The sequence below is a fragment of the Neodiprion pinetum genome, chromosome 4 (assembly GCF_021155775.2).
Source record: "Neodiprion pinetum isolate iyNeoPine1 chromosome 4, iyNeoPine1.2, whole genome shotgun sequence".
Classification (NCBI taxonomy): Eukaryota; Metazoa; Arthropoda; class Insecta; order Hymenoptera; family Diprionidae; genus Neodiprion; species Neodiprion pinetum.
Window position 1 is genome coordinate 7,520,464 of NC_060235.2, and position 14,635 is coordinate 7,535,098.

The window sequence follows — 14,635 nt, forward strand, 5'->3', positions numbered from 1 at the left end:
TTGTTCAGAAAAACGTATATCTTTATTTTCCCTGTGTTACTCCTTCATCGCTAACTCAATTGGTGAACCTGAATGCCGCAGTGATTATATGAAATAAAGATGCATCCGTTTATTTCTGATACAGTTGCAGTTACTTCCGGATAATAATGATCGTTTGTTCTTTGCAGTAGATATTGAATAACTAAAGATTTAAAACGTCGTGTGTATTTATTTTTTGACCACAGTCGTTACAGAATATATTGTCCGCCGTTGAGTATCCAGTATGATGAAAAACGGTGGCGGTAATTATTTACAGAAGCATTGTTGAAAGTAACGCGCATGTGACGAAGCCGAAGCTGTCTCTAAACAGTTTGACCCGAAATGATGAGAAGATAACTTTGAATATTCAATCGAATCACTTATAATTTAAATAGAATTCCGTTGAGACCGAAATGAACTTGATGTGTTTACCCGAGCCACTAGTTGGAAAGACGAAAAATATTTTCCGAGAGTTTCTATTGGGACATTTCCGAATAGTATTTTTGGTGGTCATAATTCATTAGGCACTTAAGCTTACTTTAATTACCGAATGGAATAAATTTATTTTAAAATTCAATGTGAGACGCAATTGACGTCTTTCCAAACATCACTCTGCGACTGATGCAGCCCTTTAATATTTCCAAGACACCTCCAAGGCCATTTCTCCAGTTTAGAAATGACTTGAACATCTTGGCATCGGAATGAGATTTAAACACTCGATCAATGAGACCAAAATACACATCTACGACCACTGATCAATTCCCTTCATTCGCAAAGGTGAATATCCTTACGGCTCGTCCTCAAAACACTCAAATCTTTGATCATTATCCTTTCTTAAGTCTCTTCAGGATAAGTAATCCTCGCTATTTTTTTGTCGAACAAATAGGTTTCGAAGGGCACCAAGTGTTCTTGGGACACGGAGGAAGTGGTTTTGGTGGACAAGGTTGCGGACAGGTTCGGTCACTCTGTTCCTCGATGTGGCGTATATCCGGGCAAGATCCTGGGGGTAGTTTCGGGGGCGGCGGACAGGGGCATAAGCAAACGGGTCGACAGGGTGGCTTTGGCAGTGGCGGGGGTGGAGGACAAGTCGTTGCCACAGGCTCTGGGTGGTGGACAGACAGTTCGGGACACGGCGGAGGTCCAAGAAGCTTCGTCGGGGGGCAAACCGGGGGCTTCCACTCTTCGCAAGTCTCTTTACACGGAGGACGTGATGGAGGCGGTGGAGGGCATCTGGGCTTCGGCGCGCACGAAGGGCAGTTATCAGTGGGTTTTTTGCAAGTCTTCGGGGATTTCTTGACGCACGTTCTGGGCTTCTCACGACACGGCGACCCCGCCTTCTTCGAATTGTCGCGACAACCCTTTCCTCCCTGGCACCCACCGTCGGGAAAGCCTTTGCTCTTCTGGCCCGTCTTCGACTTCTTGTCTTCAGAGTTCGAATCGGTCTTCGACTTTTTGTTACCACAATCCTGGACGGACTTTGACTTGCACTTAGACCCGAAGTTGGCTGACGACGATGAGATTCCACGTCGGGGGACCACGAAGACTGCACAACGTTGACGGAACTTCCTCGAATCGAATCTTCCGTCCGGCTCCACGTACTGACAATCACGATCAATCCCAGCGTGAGTCGGAATTCGACGACCACTGCACTTTTGCTCAGGCGTTAGCGGAAAAGGCGGACTGGATGGGTCCTTGGAGGGTTGAGGTTGCGGGGGTGGACAGGATGATGGAGGTGGAGGTGGAGGACACTTTGGTGGTGCTGGGCACTTCGGAGGAGGCGGAGCCGGTGGCGGCACGCAAGGTGGCGGGCATTTTGGCAATTCAGGGAGCTTCGGTGGAGGTGGACACTCGCGAAATATTATTTTGTGAGGCGGGCATTTCTCATCCGGCGATGGATAACTCGATTTCTTCTCGGCCGGTGGACAGGACGGTGGGTCTTTCGGAGGGCCTCCGCTCTTTCCGTAGAACCTTTTTTGGGGGCAGTGACGACCCGAACCCAGCAGAGAGAACGGATCATATGCTTCGCCGCCTTTCCACCAGGGCCCAGACTCACCGGGCTGCGGGGTTCAAGACAATTAGTCAGGAATTGCTCGTCGTCCGTTCTTCTAGCGACTGACCCACCCGATATTCCCTGAAGAATTTCCCAAGATTCTTTGGCGGGAATTTTACGCAGAGTATTTTTTTTTCCTTTTTCTTCTTTACCGGATGCGCCGACTGACTTGACAGCGAGCTTCGGTCGTCTGGGGGTTGGGACGGCACCTCCTTGACCTTCTCTGGTGGACGTTCACCCCAATTCGTTCCCTCCGTGTTCCACAACACCTCTCTTTGTCCTACCTACAGTTAAACAATGGGACATATTGAGTCTTTTTGCAAGCCTTCCCGTTTCTCCTTGCTAGCATTTCTTGTTCCACGCTCGCCAAAAACTAACCAATGTGTCCACCTAGCCTTCATCTCATCCTTGGTACCACCCGCAACCCCTTACCGATATACAAAATTCACACTGTTACGTTCTCGCCGCTTGCTGAGGCAAAATTAATCAGCTGATCAGTTAAAACTAACAAGGATTCACGTCAACGTTGCGTTGTCAATCATTGGATGCGGAGACATTTGCAAGTCAGCACATTCATACAGGCACGAATCGCGTTGGACGCGTGGTATCATTGCTCTGCGATTCACCGTTATGCGTTGGACTAGACTCCACGTCTTTTACATTTTGCTGAGTGTCGCCCCTCAGACGGAACAACTTTCGCTTGAATTCTTCCACTTTCTTCTGCAAGGTGTGCAACTTCTCGTGAGCCTCGTCATCGTCCATATTTTTTGATAGAAGATGTGATTTACTCTGCGTTACCGTTTTTTCGATCTTGACTAATAGATGGGCAGCCAGCTGGCCGTACCTCAAAACGATCTGATCTAGCCTGGGCAGATTGCACATTTGTAACGGTGATTTGCGTGTGAAATAATCGCGATCTTCGTCGATATGAGGTGATGATCGAGGTAGCTTGTCGGTAGGTGAACCGGACGCTGGAATCCTTTGCACCTGATCCGGCCAGCCTGGGCCCAATTCATCCTCAAATTCCTCTCCCAGTGGGAAATAATCATCGTTAAAGTTTCTTCCGCCTCCAGAATCCGATGCTGGTATGAACATAACCAGCCCATGAAGCTTCTTCGCGGACTTCGGACGTAGAGAAGTGGTAATCGCTCCAATCCCTCGAACCAGTCCACTTAGAGTAAGAGGTATTTTTTCCTGCGGAGATTTTGTTTCGGGGAATTTCGACGATATCGAGGTTGTACGATAAGCTCGCCTCTACTTTCGCTCTGTTACTTTAGGAGCAGGAGGGTGCTCAGCACTAGTTGGGTCCAACTATTGCCTCACTCCCATTTTGCAACAATGTCTAGGAGAACAGCGACAGCGAGCGAGAACGTCCAGCTAGAGAAGCGGTGAAGCCGCAAGTCCTTGCACCTGTCAAGAGCTCAACGACGTCAGAGAAATGTAGTGTTCTCAAAATGAATTGGATTTTCAATGCCTTAGGAAACCATTGACGAGAAATTTACAAAAATTAATCGCCACGATCAAAAATAACCATCCTATAATTTATGAAATCGCTAGCTCTTGACAAACGCGAAGGCCTAGGAATCTTACTCCCACAACTTACTTTTGATGAACACGTTATATCCGGGTCTTGAGCACACATCCTGGCTCCTGGGGTCTTCAACTGAAATCATAAAAACGCCTATAGAAACTGCTTCAGCTGAGTACTCTTGACCAGCATTCCCTTCAAGTCTTGCCTAATAATGGAATGGAAACTAATTTATCTCACTAATAAAATTTGTTATATACATTTATTGGCATAAAGATCACATTCCAGAACAAGTGTAAAATATACATCACGACATTAAGTCACTCGACAATTTAGCTATCTATGATGACATTGTCACTTAATATTTATTGAAAAAGTTATCAATTTAAGATGACAAGTTTGTGCGTAATCTTCACCACCAAAACTAACAGTTTGCTATCATTTTTGAACCTCTAATCAGAGCACTGTTGACTCGCTTTGGAAACCATTCGGCTCACCGAAAGCATGCTCATTGTCAGTGACACCGTCGCCACCTCCGTAAAAGCTTTTCAATGAATATGAAACCGATTTTTCGTTGGAAACAAAGTTCATCTCCAGCCTAGATTCTTTGGTTTCGTGTGAATGCACAGTTGTGCCCACCTCATCTGAGCTTTCGCAATTAATTAGATTGCAGTCTTGATAGCAAACTTCAGCAGCCTGTTTCTCGATAGATTCGGACCCATTTATACTGCTAACGGAGAGCAAAGGGTGGTCTCTAAAAACGAGCGATACACTACAAAGTGTTTCCGTTGATGATCGTTTTGGTCCTGGGTCACATGATTCTTCGTAATTTTTGACCTTCCTGCTTATAACCGTAGAAATTACCGATGCAGAATTATTGACAGATGATTCCTCGACTGATGAATACGGTGCTTCTAGCGACTCCACGTCCAGTTCAAAGTTCTCATTGTCTCCAATCTCCGGTTTCAATTGCGACGTTATTCTGCAGCGGCGCTTTCGTCGCGGTTTTCGATTTTTATGGAAACCATAACTAGTACGAGTTCTGGACTGTCTCTGCAGGTGGCTAGTTGATACTGCATTTTTTTTAGTTTTGGACTTATTTTTCGGAAGAGACAGAACGTTTGCTTGGAAAGATCTCAGCATTCCAGCGGGCAGCTTAGGTTTAAGTTTTTTCTTTCCGTTTTCAAAATTGTGCAACACGATTGGTTTACGGTCAGATAAAATAGCGGGAACGGTCCAATTCCCCATACGTGGTGTAACCGACTTTTTATAAAACAACCTCGGACTCTCCGTCCTTCTGCATTTTTTTTGATCCGCTAGTGGACTCTTTCTTGTGTGATTGATTGACACTGTCAATACTTTCCTCACAGTCACATGATCCCTCGACTCCATCTTGCCACCTGCTTTCTTCACTGGTTTTCTTCGCTTGCGAATATGCTGGGTAGAACTCTGTCGCTGATTGCTGCAAACTGTTAAAACGGCAGTTGCACTCTTAACCGATTTCGCTCTTCGTCTGTCACTCTTCAACCGCCTTCTACGACTCTGAATTTTTTTAGTTCCAGGGCGAACTCTCGGAGGAGGAGAATAGTCGCATCGGCCAGCGTCGTTCAATCCAAGAATATTGAAGTACTCCGTCAGCTCAGGCAACCACATCTCAAGATCCGTCCTCGAATAGTCAGGCCTCGAGTACGACGATGGGCCCATCTCGCCGAGAATCTGTGCTGACTCGGTTATACTGCTCCGTGTTTCAGTTTTCTGGGAACAGACGATCGACAGATCAGGGACAGATGTAGGACAAAAACCGTGTGCACTCGGCGACCCTAAATATCGTAATTAACTAGCCGCTAGCGCATCCTGCCGGATGGTTCCTCCGCGTGGGTGAAGTGAACCCATCATCCGTTAAGGGCAGCTCAAATTCTTCAAACCATTATTTCGTTTGTTGACTACATCCTCAAATCTCTTTCAAGTTTCATCCTCCAACACCGCTGACTACATCAAATCACTTCGGTCTGTGGTCGTTGATTTTTTCCCATAGCGATGGTCGCCGGCCTTCGCGAAGCCTTTTCTCCAACATTGCTTGTTCGGCACGTTTATGTCGTTTCTGGTTCACTTTCCGAACGAATGGTATTTTGTCGAGCATGCTACTTCCGAAATTTTTCATACCACGAAGTTCACCCATTTTCCGAAAAGCCTCGGTCGTTCCGAGGAAATTCTGCTATGACAGAAGTCTTTCACTTGGAAATGTCACTGTCGACTGACATACGGAAATCTTATCATCTACTTTTTCAAACCGTGGAATACTAGCTGGTTCTGAACATTGTTTTGACACCAAAGGATTATAATTTTCGATGGTAGGTTCACGTTAAAGAGTTGAATCAGTCAACCCGTGAAACGGAAGTTGAGTTCATTGTCTGATGATTCTGATGCCATTTGATGGTACTTGGTAAGTTTTTACAATATGATTTAACAATAATAATGCAAAAATATGACTATTATTTACCTGCTTAGAAATTCCAAGCTTATGTGTAGATCGGGCGAGTGGAAACGTCCTCAGTTGACGATTGGCTGCGTTGCCTTGACTACTTTTTGCAGGGATACTTCGGAAAACACTCGTTAGCTTTCCAGCTTCAGATTGCTACGGTTTGAAGGAGCAAAGGCATTTTATTGGTTAAATAATAATTTGGTAGGAATCATTAATTATCGCATATACACTATGCTTTTAGCGTGAACTGTAGCCGAAGCTAATTCTACTGTTGATACAGTCTCTTTTTGACGAACTATTTAAAAAATGATTTATAATTCAAATCCGTGACGCAAGAAGAGAGAAAGATCAATAACAAACTTTGAGCTATTCTAAGCCTTGTGGTTTGCAGAAGTTGAGTGCAGCTTTGGAAACCAACGTTACAGAATCATTTCTAACATCAAGACTAATCGATTTTCATGTATGGAATCATTCAATAATTACTTTCCCTCGAATGTGTAAAACCGATAGCCCCTATTCGGTCTGATATAGGAATTTAGGGACCATTATTATTAACTACATTATCACCTTCTTTTGCAATGAACTCTTCTTTGTTTCAGCGGAAAAGAGACCGTTCTGCTCTAAAGACTTGGGTGTGTTTAATGCTGTCTTTTCGGCCTTCTGTTCGACTACGGGATCCAGGATTCCAGGACCACGAGACCTCGCTGTGGCCAGAACAAAGGCCTGCGTTTTCTACCAAAGTATTGAGGTAATGAGAAAGCAAATACTATCAATAACTTGGGTAGTTTTTTATTTAGCCTTTGATTAGTACGAGTAATTTTAAATTGACTTAAATGAGTTTATCAAAAATCAAGTTCGCCAATTGGCAGTTGATAAAAATAACTGAAATCTGCACCTAATCGATAGTGATAAAATTTAAGGTAAAGGAAAGTTTCCCCTGACACATTCAAGCATTGGCGGTTACGTTCTTTACACTTGAAATCATCGATAAAACAGTAAAGTCGGGAAACTGTGAAAATTTAGTTAAGCTGACCTTGAATCTGTCCTCGGCGGCATGGTATCCTCTCTGTCTAAAGTTTTTCGCCGCTGATTTTGCGGCCCGGGAAAACATTTTCTAAATTGATTGGATTACTTGAAAATTTTTAATGCCCGCATGGGATTTCGACAGTTTCTAAATGTTGGACGATGAAACAGGAGAACGCGTATCCAGGCGACCGCTTAGATAGGTATACTACAACAGTATTATCACGTGCACACTAGCGATAACTTTAATTAGTGACACGTTGCCGGCTACGATTCAAAATCTCTAGATTTATTATTCATCTTCTTCGTGTCAAAGGTGACGTGTATTATGAACTTGAGCTTGATTTTGTGACGGATATGCGCAGTAACAATAATTAATTATTTCTAGAAATTCAAAACCTTTAAAAGAACTTTCGTTACAATTTTTCAGATTCCCTCACAAGAGACATCGAAGGGCATTGAAGTTGTAACCCATATCAGCCATTCTCCACGGATACGAAATCCATGATGCAAGCAAGATCATCCACTTCGAAATTGACACTTTTTTTTAAGTGCTCTTGACGAACAAATTTTCAACTGCACTTCCGAATATGATGTGCCGACGACATAAGACGGAGAAAGATACATTCATAATCAGATATCTTACAAAAAATTAGTTTCAATTTTCTTCACAATGACGTAGAAATAATGTTACGCCCCAGCCAATAATCACAGCAGTACTGTTTAAACCGAACTTATCCTTTTCTTTTCCATGTCCGCGCGCGCTTTCTACCCCGTCTGATACCCGGAATCTCCACCGCTTCCAGAAAGCCGCGGCAGATTTAGGCCATAGACTTATAAAGATAGACTGAGCGCTCGTATAAGAGACACTGACAATTACATATAAAGAACAGAGATATACCGGGAGTACTGCTCTCTCTTTTTAATCGACATCATGATGGGAGACAACGGAGCAGTAGAAGTGGAACAGCTATAGATATAGGCGCATAATTTCGCCTCATTCTCCTCTACCGCCTCGATCCCCGCCACAAATATCGTCAGAGAGAGAAAGGAGTACTCCCGGCATATTTCTGTCCTTTAAATGTTTGCTTCAAGCGGCTCATAAGAGCGCTCAGTCTATCTTTATAGGTCTATGGTTTAGGCGCGATCGCGGAGATACGCGATTGGGTGGATAGCCGTTAATCGCGAAAGATGGCGCTGATCGTTGGATGAATAGCGATTAATAACCCGGAATCGATGCTCGGAGGTTCAGTCTGATCGAGTCTACGGTACCGATAACATCGCCGCGGATTATCTTAGGTATTCTCATTTTCACCATCCTCTCAGTTCAGTCTCTGTTCCTCTCCTCTCCAATTACAAACAGCAGATTCGCGCCAGTCGATCGAACCTCCGTAGTTTCACGCCTTCAGGCCTCTGAATCTCACGGCAGCTCTCCGCATGCGAGACAAAACCATTGATCGTACATGTACACCTCATACACTCTTGACACGACTTTATTACTATATAATAACAGGTTTTTATGCCTCAGCGGCTTTTCCCCTGCGAGCCAATAAATTGCAACAATTCTCTTGGCTCAATCGAGTGTTTTGATTACTTTAATTCCGTCCATATTTCATCCTCCAATCCTCATTTTTTTTTACTAACATTCGATAGTCGAGAACAAAATTATACATGAAACAATTTAATGAAAATTAAATTAAGAGTAGATCAATCTAAATTATACAACACTCACATGCATGAACTTCGAACTTCGGTACTGTTAACGTGATTCCATTAGTGAATCTTACATATGATTAAACCATTGTTAAAACCGAACTTCAAATAGCAATAGGAAGAACTTGTCACTTGTCAATAAATGTGTATTTAAATTAAAGTATTTGTGTGAATAATTATTTCAATCCCGCATAAAGATAGTTGACACGACGCAAAACAACCTAATCCCAGATTTCGAAGAGCTGAACGAGCTGACCATCGAAGTTCGTGAACCTTCACATCACAAGGTTTGTAAATGGAACTTAAATTTTCAATCACGCAATGAATCAGCGATTTCTCTCGACGTTTTTCCCAGAACGTAACAGTAGCAATTGTATCCAGAAATGTCGAACTTATCATATGATCATTCAGGAGCCAACATTTCAATATATATAAAAAAAAATAAGGGATCGAGCACTTTCAAACTATAACTATGAAAAATGTTAAATTATTTCACTCGGTATTCATGGAGGTGGAAGAGAAGTATCAAAAATTCATAGTTACAAAGTTTCAGTTCCAGTTTATTTTATATGTTTTATTTGTAGTACAAGTATTTACGCGTCAGTGTATACTTTTTTACCAAGTTTCCGAATGGTATAATTGTAATACGTGATACTAATCATATAATCATGATATATTATACCAAGAATTATCATAATAGTATACCAGTTGATATAATTAGTGTAATATTTCCAATAGTATTGGAGTTCAAGACTAAAATGAAAATGTAATACAATAAACGAACGTCACATGAAAAGTTTGACTATAATATATAAGGACAAACAACTGTGATATACATTGCATTAAGCAGAATATGAACAATGTTGTATGATGTAGTCTTACGTAGGGGTGAGACATGTCAGAGGGGTGGTAGTTGTTGATTATAAATAATCAAGATTGCTCCCGCGTAACGACGACGAATAAAAATTAAAAACATGTACAATGCTGTGAGAGTTGTTTAAATGATTGAGGCTAAATTATAACAATGATATGGGATAGGTGATCGTTGAAAATAAATTGTTAATAATGGATTAATCTGGAGGTTAATATATATTCTTCAACCGATTTGGTTATGAAAAATGAATGATGACAAATAAATTATGATGAAATAAAAGAATTATAACGGTCTTGTGTGTGAATCTAAATGAAGATAACGTCGACATTGAATTAATATTCAAATACAGCTAGGGTACCAAGGACATCTATGCTGAACGATTATTAATTAAAAAAAAAGATTCTAGAGTTGGTCGGTTATTATAATATTGTATCTCCCTTCTTAGATTAACGTAGTTTTATATGAATATACAAATTATTATTGCATTTAGTTGATCCGTGGAACCACATGCAAATTTGGACTATTTATTCCTGATTAATTATCTGTAGTTACGCCGGGAGAATTACTCTCGGAATGTGCAACACATCGGCACCAACTCAATTGACAAAATCCCAAGTATGCATTTCCACCGATACAAATATATCCTATTGACAATGAAATATGTGATCAATTTGAAATAAGCGAAATTATGCTATGGGGTCAAGCTTAACACTAGAGAGTTCACCAATTCTACAATATTATAACTAATTCTTGTGTTAGTTATATCTTGAGTTTTTTAGAAAAGAATATATTTCATGATCGATGGCTAGAAAAGATTGCCACCAACTCTGGAATTTGATTCAAACTTTAAAGTGCTTCGAAAACAATATGTTTCACTTGATTGTGGCTAAAGAAGTTTGCCATCAATTCTCGGATACGATATTTAAAAGAGAAGTTTGAAAAAGTGGTGAAAACATCGATTCGCTTGGAGTTGAAGAGAACTGTTCCAATTGACTTATCTTTATATGCGGAGATCGACGAGATTTAAAGTCATCGGGTCGTATCGGTTAGTATTTCATGGAATTCCGGAGAAGAGCCTCACCTCGAAATCGAAAGAGATGACGAGTACGGCGCGTTGTTATACCCAGCCACTTAGTCTTCGTGGATTTAGAATTTGGATATGTCTTTTGCCAAGACATTATTGTTCAGAAATATCCATAAAGTTCGCTCGCGATTAATTACATGACAAAGTGACTGAATTCTCATTAATTTGAAATGATTATTTATTACAATTGGTTACGTAATCGATTTTCATTTAAAACGATACTTTATATTGCCCGATTCTGTCGAATCGGGGCGAAACCTGATTTGATATGGAAAATTAAATAATCATGAGAGTGCCTATTCGCGAAACGATGAAAGTCAGTCAATAACAGTGAAGATTAAAATTTAGGTGGTAATAAGTCTTTTCAATTCACGGAATAAACCGAAATGCTCAAATCTAACGAGTGGGCTCGATACTTTAGGCCGGTCAAAACTAACGGAGAGAATTTCTAGAACTACTCTTGCACATCAGGGCACAATAACGTGGAAGGCCAAGCCACTGGTGCCGCTCCACATGGTCGATGTTACTCTGGAGTGCGACTCCAGTGCTCCGACAGGATCAAATATCGTTTATTATACGATTGACTTAGTAACATGAGATATCTTGACGTAATTTTGACACGTTCGTCTATGCTGTTGACTGAGAAAACTATTTTAATTTGATGTACATTATGTAAGCGAGTCATCCTAATTAAGTATGAGATATTGAGAAAATTTTAGCGATTTTGAAAAGTGCTGGAATAAATTTTTTCATGCACTATTCCGTCGTGATTTTGCGAAAGGAATCGATTGGGCGAAGTCCCAATACGCTGCAAGCAACAAATCAGAAGTTACAGCCAAAAACCAGAACCAGTGTTTCTGATATTTTTCAGCTGGTGCTCTTTCCTTCGGACTTTCTCTGCTGTTGGTCCCACGCTCTTTTCGCTGCCTTTTCGGAGTTACTGGGGTTCCGATTGGTAAGAAATGGGTCATACAAATCGAATCAGAGACTTGAAGCTTTTCACCCAAGAAAACAGCAAGGCTTACCCCTTTGTATTTTTGGCGGAAAATTTGGCATTGGAACTGCGCCCAATCGATTTCTCTCGCAAAATCACGTCAATATAGTGCGAGAAAGAGTTTATTCCAGCATTTTTCGAAATAGCCAAATTTTTCACCAAAAATACAAAGGGGTAAGCCTTTCTGTTTTTTTGATCGGTAAACTTTTAGTATCTGATTCGATTTGTATGACCCTTACCTGACTAATTGAACCCTCAGGAACTCAGGAAACACAGTGAAATGAGCGTGGGATCAATAGGAGAGATATCACGAAGGAAAAAGCACCTGCTAAAAGATGTCGAAAACACAGGTTCTCGTTTTTTGGCTGTAACTTTTGATCCGTTGATCACAGCGTTTTGGGACTGCGCCCAGTCGATTTCTCTCGCAAGATCACGTCGGAATAGTGCATGTAAGAATTCATTCCAGCACTTTTCGGAATCGCGAAAATTTTCGCCAAAAATGCAAAGGGGTAAGCCTTGCTGTTTTTTTGAGCGAAAAACGTTTAGTCTCCGATTCGATTTGTATGACCCTTACCTCACTAATTGGACCCTCAGGAACTCAGAAAACACAGCGAAATAAGCGTGGGATCAACAGGAGAGAAATTACGAAGGAAAAAGCACCTGCTGAAAAATGTCGAAAACACAGGTTCTCGTTTTTTGGCTGTAACTTTCGATCCGTTGATCACAGCGTATTGGGACTGCGCCCAGTCGATTTCTCTCGCTAAATCACGTCGGAATAGTGCATGTAAGAATTCATCCCAGCACTTTTCGAAATCGCGACAATTTTCGCCAAAATGTAAAGGGGTAAGCCTTGCTGTTTTTTTGAGCGAAAAACTTTTAGTCTCCGATTCGATTTCTATGACCCTTACCTGACTAATTGGACCCTCAGGAACTCAGGAAAACACAGCGAAATGAGCCCGGGATCAACAGAAGAGAAATTCCGAAGGAAAAAGCACCTGCTAAAAAATGTCGAAAACACAGGTTCTCGTTTTTTGGCTGTAACTTTTGATCCGTTGATCACAGCGTATTGGGACTGTGCCCAGTCGATTTCTCTCGCTAAATCACGTCGGAATAGTGCATGTAAGAATTCATCCCAGCACTTTTCGAAATCGCGAAAATTTTCGCCAAAAATGCAAAGAGGTAAGCCTTGCTGTTTTTTTGAGCGAAAAACTTTTGGTCCCCGATTCGATTTGAATGACTTTTTTCTGACTAATTAAACCCTCAGGAACTCGGAAAACACAGCGAAATGAGCGTGGGATTAACAGGAGAGAAATTACGAAGGAAAAAGCACCTGCTGAAAAATGTCGAAAACACAGGTTCTCGTTTTTTGGCTGTAACTTTTGATCCGTTGATCACAGCGTATTGGGACTGCGCCCAGTCGATTTCTCTCGCTAAATCACGTCGGAATAGTGCATGTGAGAATTCATCCCAGCACTTTTCGAAATCGCGACAATTTTCGCCAAAATGTAAAGGGGTAAGCCTTGCTGTTTTTTTGAGCGAAAAACTTTTAGTCTCCGATTCGATTTCTATGACCCTTACCTGACTAATTGGACCCTCAGGAACTCAGGAAAACACAGCGAAATGAGCCCGGGATCAACAGAAGAGAAATTCCGAAGGAAAAAGCACCTGCTAAAAAATGTCGAAAACACAGGTTCTCGTTTTTTGGCTGTAACTTTTGATCCGTTGATCACAGCGTATTGGGACTGCGCCCAGTCGATTTCTCTCGCTAAATCACGTCGGAATAGTGCATGTAAGAATTCATCCCAGCACTTTTCGAAATCGCGAAAATTTTCGCCAAAAATGCAAAGAGGTAAGCCTTGCTGTTTTTTTGAGCGAAAAACTTTTGGTCCCCGATTCGATTTGAATGACTTTTTTCTGACTAATTAAACCCTCAGGAACTCGGAAAACACAGCGAAATGAGCCCGGTATCAACAGAAGAGAAATTCCGAAGGAAAAAGCACCTGCTAAAAAATGTCGAAAACACAGGTTCTCGTTTTTTGGCTGTAACTTTTGATCCGTTGATCACAGCGTATTGGGACTGCGCCCAGTCGATTTCTCTCGCTAAATCACGTCGGAATAGTGCATGTAAGAATTCATCCCAGCACTTTTCGAAATCGCGAAAATTTTCGCCAAAATGCAAAGGGGTGAGCCTTGCTGTTTTTTTGAGCGAAAAACTTTTGGTCTTCGATTCGATTTGAACGACTTTTTTCTGACTAATTGAACCCTCAGGAAATCAGAAAACAAAGCAAAATGAGCGTGGGATCAACAGGAGAGAAATTACGAAGGAAAAAGCACCTGCGGAAAAATGTCGAAAACACAGGTTCTCGTTTTTTGGCTGTAACTTTTGATCCGTTGATCACAGCGTATTGGGACTGCGCCCAGTCGATTTCTCTCGCAAAATCACGTCGGAATAGTGCGGGTAAGAATTCATTCCAGCACTTTTCGAAATCGCGAAAATTTTCGCCAAAAATGCAAAGGGGTAAGCCTTGCTGTTTTTCTGAGCGAAAAACTTTTCGTCTCCGATTCGATTTGAATGACTTTTTTCCGAGTAATTGAACCCTCAGGAACTCAGAAAACACAGCGAAATGAGCGTGGGATCAACAGGAGAGAAATTACGAAGGAAAAAGCACCTGCTAAAGAATGTCGAAAACACAGGTTCTCGTTTTTTGGCTGTAACTTTTGATCAGTTGATCACAGCGTATTGGGACTGCGACCAGTCGATTTCCTTCGCAAAATCACGTCGGAATAGTGCATGTAAGAATTCATTCCAGCACTTTTCGAAATCACGAAAATTTTCGCCAAAAATGCAAAGGGGTAAGCCTTGCTGTTT

The 14,635-nt window shown here is 41.7% G+C and overlaps 1 protein-coding gene across 1 annotated transcript in view; it reads left to right on the plus strand.

Annotated features, from left to right (window-relative positions):
- The window catches only part of LOC124216330 (uncharacterized), a 154,364-nt gene extending 145,437 nt beyond the window's left edge, over nucleotides 1-8,927 (plus strand). Inside the window, exons 3-4 of the mRNA XM_046620724.2 lie at nucleotides 6,678-6,826; nucleotides 7,532-8,927. Of these exons, the coding sequence (XP_046476680.1) occupies nucleotides 6,678-6,826; nucleotides 7,532-7,571 (189 nt within the window). The 3' untranslated portion in view covers nucleotides 7,572-8,927. The remainder of the gene's footprint in view (nucleotides 1-6,677; nucleotides 6,827-7,531) is intronic.
- Nucleotides 8,928-14,635: the final 5,708 nt, after the last annotated feature.